General features: G+C 33.4%; 2 protein-coding genes across 2 annotated transcripts; both read left to right on the top strand.

Moving 5' to 3' along the window:
- Positions 1-1,805: 1,805 nt before the first annotated feature.
- On the top strand, positions 1,806-3,284 carry LOC106340529 (non-classical arabinogalactan protein 30-like). Its single transcript, XM_013779398.1, has 2 exons — positions 1,806-2,193; positions 2,813-3,284. The coding sequence occupies exons 1-2, from the start codon at positions 1,845-1,847 to the stop codon at positions 3,121-3,123; spliced, it is 660 nt and encodes a 219-aa protein (XP_013634852.1). The 5' UTR covers positions 1,806-1,844; the 3' UTR covers positions 3,124-3,284.
- Positions 3,285-5,898: 2,614 nt separating this feature from the next.
- Positions 5,899-6,504, top strand: LOC106339091 (VQ motif-containing protein 4-like). The gene has a single exon (XM_013777909.1). It carries the CDS (start codon positions 5,899-5,901, stop codon positions 6,502-6,504), a length of 606 nt encoding a protein of 201 aa, XP_013633363.1.
- Positions 6,505-7,064: the final 560 nt, after the last annotated feature.

Here is a 7,064-nt window from a genome sequence, read left to right as displayed (position 1 = left end):
AAAAAAAAATCAAGCTTTAATGGAAGAACACTTCGATTTCGTTTAATATGAGAATCTATAGATGTAATCCAATACCTTATGTGAAGAATTGTGAGATTGAGAAGCGAAATTGATGGAAGAACACTTCAAAAATCGATTTGACCCAACGAAGAGGAAGAACGATTCGCAGCCGTTGTGTCTTCAGTGAGATCGAAAAGGATGGTGACGGAGATGAGAGTAGAGACCACGGGCTGATGAAACACCAACGAAGAACAGAGCTTCTCACCGTTGAACCCTAAATCGCCGTGGGAGAGCGACGACTCTACGACGGAGAAGACAAGGAGAAAGAGGAATTAGGTTTGCGGCATCCCGCGTCTCCCTTTTTCCCATTTACTTTTTTTTTTTAATTTTTATAGATTTTATTTTTAACATTAAAATCTATTAGAAAAATTATTATAATTTATAATTTAAATTCAACATTTATAATTTAAATTCAACATAATTGGTAAATTAAAGGTACTTTGGTATTTTACAAGATCTAAAATCCTATTTTCCTAAAATATCTTCTAGAAATCCTAATGTGACAAATCTAAGTTCAAAGTGTCTTATTTATCCAATTTTCCCTTATCTTTTTGGTAGTTACTTTCTATTAAAATCTGACAGCACCTCCATCCGTAGGATAGACGGGGTATCCTATGAATTAAATATTAAAAGAAAAAGCAAAGTTGGAAGAAAGAGAAAGGTCTATGCAACTCATCTGTTAGAACCCCATTTCATACTATTATTGTACACATGTCATTCTTTTATTGCTTTAGCTTTTTCAGATAAATTAAAATTTATTTACATAACAAAATGTTATTAAAATATCACTATAAAAAGTCTAGGAAACCATGGAGAGTATGTTACCCGATGGAAGTGCTCCAATGGATTACATGTATTTTATTTTATTGCATGCAGTGGCGAAGCTACGTTACGGAGTGTGGTGGCACGTGCACCCATAGTTATTTTGATATTAAACATTTTACATGTAAAAACAGTGAATTTTCAGTGGCTCAGATGGTAAAACTAAGCCTGTGCACCCATAATATCACAGGTTCAATTCTCCTTTCATGTATATTTAATTTTTATTACTAGTGATGCACCCAGTTAAGAAGACTTCTAAATTCTCCCCTGACTGCATGTAAATCGTAAAACCAAAGTAAACAGAAGAAGCGTAGATATTAAGTTTGAACTTAAATTTGTAATGTGTTAAAGCCGCGCTAGGCGCATCTTGTTGACATGCACATGTATGGACCATAAAACATGGAACGTGAATGAAAACTCATGCATTAATATTATGTCCCATATATTTCTACTGAAACCTGAAAGCAACACTAATTTAGTCAAACAAGAAGTCTATTTAAGTCCATGCCTAACTTTTACATATATTTAGTAAAAGTTGTAAATGATCACAACTTCAATCAACTTTCGTAATCACATACTTTTTATTGACTCTCGTAAACTTTACACATGTGACTCAAACTCTGGTAAAACTTCCATAGTTTCTCATAAAACTCTCAAATCATTACGTACTTTATGGTTATGGATCACTAGGACGTGAGTTTAGGGAAATGTCAAAATGTAAAGTACTGAAAGCAGGTTAACAAATGGTACTGAAAAGTGTAAGGAGATCTAAATCTAAATCTTCAACAAGAGACATCGGAAACTTCCCCAATACCTCGCAAGACGTGTGCATGTGCAACTGTGTATCTACCCCACTGAAATGGATAATTTAAAAATAATACTTGAATCCTGAAATCTCCTATAAATACACCCTCTCACATTAACCCAAACTCACACACAAACAAACACACAAGAAGATAAAGATGGGTTTCATTGGTAAGAGTGTTTTGCTAACTCTCATAGCACTTTGCTGCTTCATTTCCTCTGTTTTCAGTACTACAGCTCTACCTCCAATGAAACTAATAACACCATTGCCCACTCTCCCACCGGCCAAAGCCCCTATCAAGATACCAACTCTCCCACCGGCCAAAGCTCCGATCAAGGTACCAACACTCCCACCAACCAAAGCTCCGATCAAGCCTCCGGATGTTCTCCGACCGGTTTCTCCTCCTAAGTTCAACAGGACACTAGTGGCCGTGCGGGGTGTGGTCTTCTGCAAAGCCTGCAAGTACGCCGGCATAAACAATCTCCAAGGCGCCAAACCTGTTAAAGGTAATATATATATATACACTAATGATACGAATCACGTCCCATACATTGTATCGACGGAAAATGTTCATATTTTTTTGTCTAAACTGTTAACTATATATTACCACTCGAGATAAGTTCATGTCCCTTCATATAAATCACAATCGGTAAACATATATTTCCCATGAAGTATGGAGAACTAATAGTAAAATAATGAATCGGTTGAAATGTGTTTGTGACTAATAATAATTTTTTGGCTAACACAATTATGTTCAAAAAAAAAACTAAGGCTAACACAATCAAATGCAACGGACCCATTTCATATTTTTCTCTTTATCTTCCATATTATCAACTTTAGCTCAACTGGTAAAAAACTTGTTATGTTGTTCAAGTCATGTTATATGCCCCAAATTATTATTTTGTAAATCGATAAAGGTACATAAATTTACCCATAACAATTTTTAAACAAATGCTATGAATTAGTTGGAATGAGGTTTTTTTTTTTTGAATTCTATACGAGTTCATATTTACCAGTAGCTTTTTGGTTAACACGATCTATCGAGTTGTTTTGGTGTCCGTTTAACAAATCCATACACAGACTAGTTATTAACTTTTATTTTGTTTCTGTTATTTGTGTATGCAGGTGCGGTGGTGAGACTTTTGTGCAAAAACAAAAAGAACGCGACATCGGAAGCAACTACGGACAAGAACGGATACTTCCTGCTATATGCCCCTAAAACGGTGTCCAACTACGCCATCAAAAATTGCCGAGCTTACCTAGTGAAGTCGCCTGACGCTAAATGCAGCAAAGTGTCTAAGCTCCACGGTGGATACATGGGCTCCGTTCTAAAACCGGTGGTGAAACCTGAAAATGCAACGATTATCTTCAATAAGCTCAAGTACGGTCTTTTCAATGTTGGTCCATTCGCATTCGAGCCTGTCTGCCTCAAATGAGTTGGTTTTATTTAATAATAGCTAGTGATACTTTGGTTATCAGTATTGAACACAGTTTAGCAATGATTGTGTTGAATGTATCAGTTTGGGTTTCTTTATATGGGCTTTTGTTTTAATGTATTTCTAATTATCTATTGAATAAAAACGGTAACGTTTACGTATTAACTAATCTCAGCTAACTTTTGTGAATGTTGATTAACATAACATATGAAATGGAATGAATCTGCTGAATTGTAGAACTGTTATATTATGAGCCGTTTGAAGATATTATGAGCCGTTTGAACACTTCAAACTTTGAACCCCGTTTACATAAGGGGCTATAAGAATAGATATGTGTATGAACCAAAGGAAGGTAAACGGAGAAGGACCGAGGACGACGTCCTTCAATATTCTAATGAGTGGTCTATTACATGCGTTATAAGAATAGTACAAGAACGTATGATCCAATTTTCTGAAGCCCAAACAGATGGCTCAGCCCAAGCAGATCACTGATGATAGAGGAAGAATAGATTTCTGGCCAGACTGTCCCCTCTTTCTTATCCTAAGTGAAGAATTTCGTGTTGACTAAATAATCACAATCTATCGTTAAATTTTGCAAATGTTTCATTGAAAAGGTCAATGATTTTTGGAAAATAGTAGCATTTATTGCAAAGTCTAAAACAAATCGTCACGAGTGTGGAAAGTGCTGTTGAAAAAGACAGTAGGGTCAACACTACACACCATAACACCCATGCACCAAGCAACGTAGCCAGTTAAAATAGGCCCCATCCGAACATTTCGAACCAAAACACACACAAAGAGAAAGGAGTTTTCCCGTCAATTAAAACAATTTTTTTTTGTAAAATTTACTTCCAAAACAAATTACTTTTCTTTTGTATTAATAGTAAAACAAATGAGAAAAGAAAAATCACACTTAGATTAGTTTTCTGTAATATATACATCAACTAGATGATAATACGCGCGATGTGAGTTTTTATAATAATGTTTGTTTATGAAATGATTTTAACATTTTGCAACATTACAATCTTTATCGATTATAAAATGATGACGAAAGGGGATTCGGGTTTCTACTCTCGATTTGTTTACTATTGACTCTCCATAAGTGATTTCATTTTCTACCTCTATAGAATTTTGCTTTTGTTCTCGTCTTTGTTTCATTGATATGAGTTAAGTTTTTTTTTTATCTTCTTTTATGAATTCAGAAAATTACATAAGTGTCAATTAAAAAAAATGGACATCTATAAAAATTATTTTCACTCCATATACATATCTAAGAATCAAAATTTTGAAAAAAATCACCGGCAAACTATATTAACAGGTTAGTGTTCAAATCTAATATATCAAGCTGTTATAAAATATACGTGCAGACTCGAAATATAAATGTTTTTCTAGTATATATTCACCAGCTCGGTCTAAAATCATCTAATTAGAACAACAAAACAAATTACTTATTTCACCAGTTCGGGTAATATCTGAATCCGAACGGATAATATCCGAACCCGAATGGATATCCGAAGATAACCAAACATAAGTATACTTAACTCTATATTTCTAGTTTATTTCTCTCATTTTATTCAAAATATCTGTATTAATAATTCTTATTGCTCAAAATTAGATAATATACATATAATTATGGACAAAATCATTTGCTACTCACTTAAAATACATATCAAGTTCTTGTTTCTTGCATTAATAAAAGTTGCATCTAAAATTTCAAAACAACAACTAAATTAGTGTATTTCTATTTTTAAAGTTTTATCTCCAAACCTATTACTAGTTTAATCTTTTAAAAATAAAAAAAAAACAGTTAAGTTAAAATATATTTTAAATACAAAAAACTTAAAAAATGAATAATTTATTTATTTTTTCTTCAAAATTTAAATATCCGAACCCAACCCGAAATATCCGAACCCGAACATAAAATACCCAAATCTGAATCGAAGTGTAGAAATACTCGAACGGGTTCTATACCTTTACTGAAATATCCGATACAAACCCGAATATATATCCGAACGCCCACACCTATGATATATGATCATTTGTATCTTGGTTGAACAAAAAAATTTAAACCATTGATCACAAAAATTTTAATGTGGAACTTTTACCATTTTTAGTAAATTATAGTCGTTTTTCAAAATTCAAAATATAACATATAAGAAAAAATCTAATTGTTTTTACTATATGCTTAATGTGATTGTTTAATTTATTTTAATAGCATAAAATTAAACGAAAAAGAGAGAGATTGGATTTTTTTAATCAAATATGTATTATTCATAATCATTAATTGTCATATATATGTTAACCATATTAGGTAATTTCGTAGCTTTTATTTAACGAAAAAATATATATTCGTTTGTACACTATTAATTAATTTGATAGTTAGTTTAATAAAAAATATAGTATATGTTTATATGGACCAACTTATTTTTCTAACAATTCTAAGAATCATTCTCATGATGACACGGGGTTAGGAAAACATGTTGTAATGTTCCAGGATTAATACATAGGAGATTTATTTTTCAATATGAATGTCTAATTTTATCCAGTGATCAACTTTTGCCAGTTGTTTTCTAAAACCTTCTTAATTTTTTATTTGCCACAATAAATACAAACTTATTTATTTACATTATCTATAATTTTAAACAACTTATTACTGAAGGATTGTTTTTTGTGGGAAAAAACTAGACTTGCCTTTCTTATAAAATTACACAAACATATCCCTTCAACCAGTGTATAAGTGTAAAACACGAGACCTCTTTCTCAATACGTGCTTCAATGAAAAGTTCACCAAGATACAAAGATAACGCACAGAGCTCGCTTCCTTCACCAACCAGCATCACCAGTCTGACCCGGCCCGTTACCTCCATGTCTGAACCAACTACCTTCTTCCAAACCGATGCTTCCTCCTTCAAGCAAGTCGTCCAGATGCTCACCGGATCCTCCAAGAAGCCTAACCCGACCCACAAACCCGAACAGAGGTACTCAATCCCTCTAGTCAAAGCTGTTCCCAACAAGAAGCAATCTTCTTCCTCCCTAGGTTTTCGACTCTACGAACGCCGCAACTCGAAGAAGCATCTCAAGATCCACCCGGTACATTCAGGATTACCCGAGAATCTCTCCCCCAGCATTTTGGACTTTCCTTCTCTGGTTCTCAGCCCTGACACTCCTCTCATACGCGTCCCGTTTTATCGAACCGGGTCTTTGAGTAAGAGTCCGAGCTCCGACGCTGAAGAGAGAGCAATGAAAGAGAAAGGGTTTTATTTCCACCCGTCACCGTCGACGACTCCGAGGGTTTTGGAGCCCCGACTTCTCCCTCTCTTTCCGTTGACTTCTCCTAGGGTTTCAGATTCTGTCTCGGCCTCTACTACCCCAGGAACTTAAATATTTTAGCTAATTTTTTATTTGCAAGTCTTGTCTTTTATGATGTTTCTCTTTTATATATTGGAAGATGAGATGATGCGTAGTGAGCATTAAGGATTATATTCTTAGAAACTTGTAATCAGGTTTTGTTAGATTTATTCGTTGTTGATCGGCTTTGTTCTATTAATTGCAGTAAAGTAACATATGAAGAAAAGTTTAATCTTAGGTAACCAAATTTTTTGTTGCAACCCTTTGGTTCATGCATTGAATAATCCTTTTGATTATAATGTTTTCAACTAGTTTGACATAGGGTTTTTATCCTTTTTGGGCTTTATGTAACTTAGGCTTTGATTGGTAGAGCATTAACATTAGCAATAGGAATATGCTACAGGAGCTGTATGTTTTTGATTGATTGTAGTTCTAGAGTTCAAAATTTTGCTTCATCTAAGTATTGTTTTATGTTTTCAATACATTTATTTGTTATTTTTTCAAATTTACCTTTATTATTGTAGTTTACTAATTAAAATAATCAAAGAAATTAATATATTAATTATAATTAATTTATTTTATTTAATAATTTT

The sequence above is a fragment of the Brassica oleracea genome, chromosome C4 (assembly GCF_000695525.1).
Source record: "Brassica oleracea var. oleracea cultivar TO1000 chromosome C4, BOL, whole genome shotgun sequence".
NCBI classification, from domain to species: Eukaryota; Viridiplantae; Streptophyta; class Magnoliopsida; order Brassicales; family Brassicaceae; genus Brassica; species Brassica oleracea.
This window is presented reverse-complemented; position numbering and strand designations above follow the sequence as displayed.

What these genes read in the sequence shown, in the direction of transcription:
- LOC106340529 (XM_013779398.1), top strand. Translation starts at nt 1,845, where the DNA reads ATGGGTTTCATTGGTAAGAGTGTTTTGCTAACTCTCATAGCACTTTGC. An exon ending in AGGCGCCAAACCTGTTAAAG is followed by an intron (nt 2,194 to 2,812) that starts GTAATATATATA and finishes TTGTGTATGCAG; the next exon opens with GTGCGGTGGTGAGACTTTTG.
- LOC106339091 (XM_013777909.1), top strand. Translation starts at nt 5,899, where the DNA reads ATGAAAAGTTCACCAAGATACAAAGATAACGCACAGAGCTCGCTTCCT.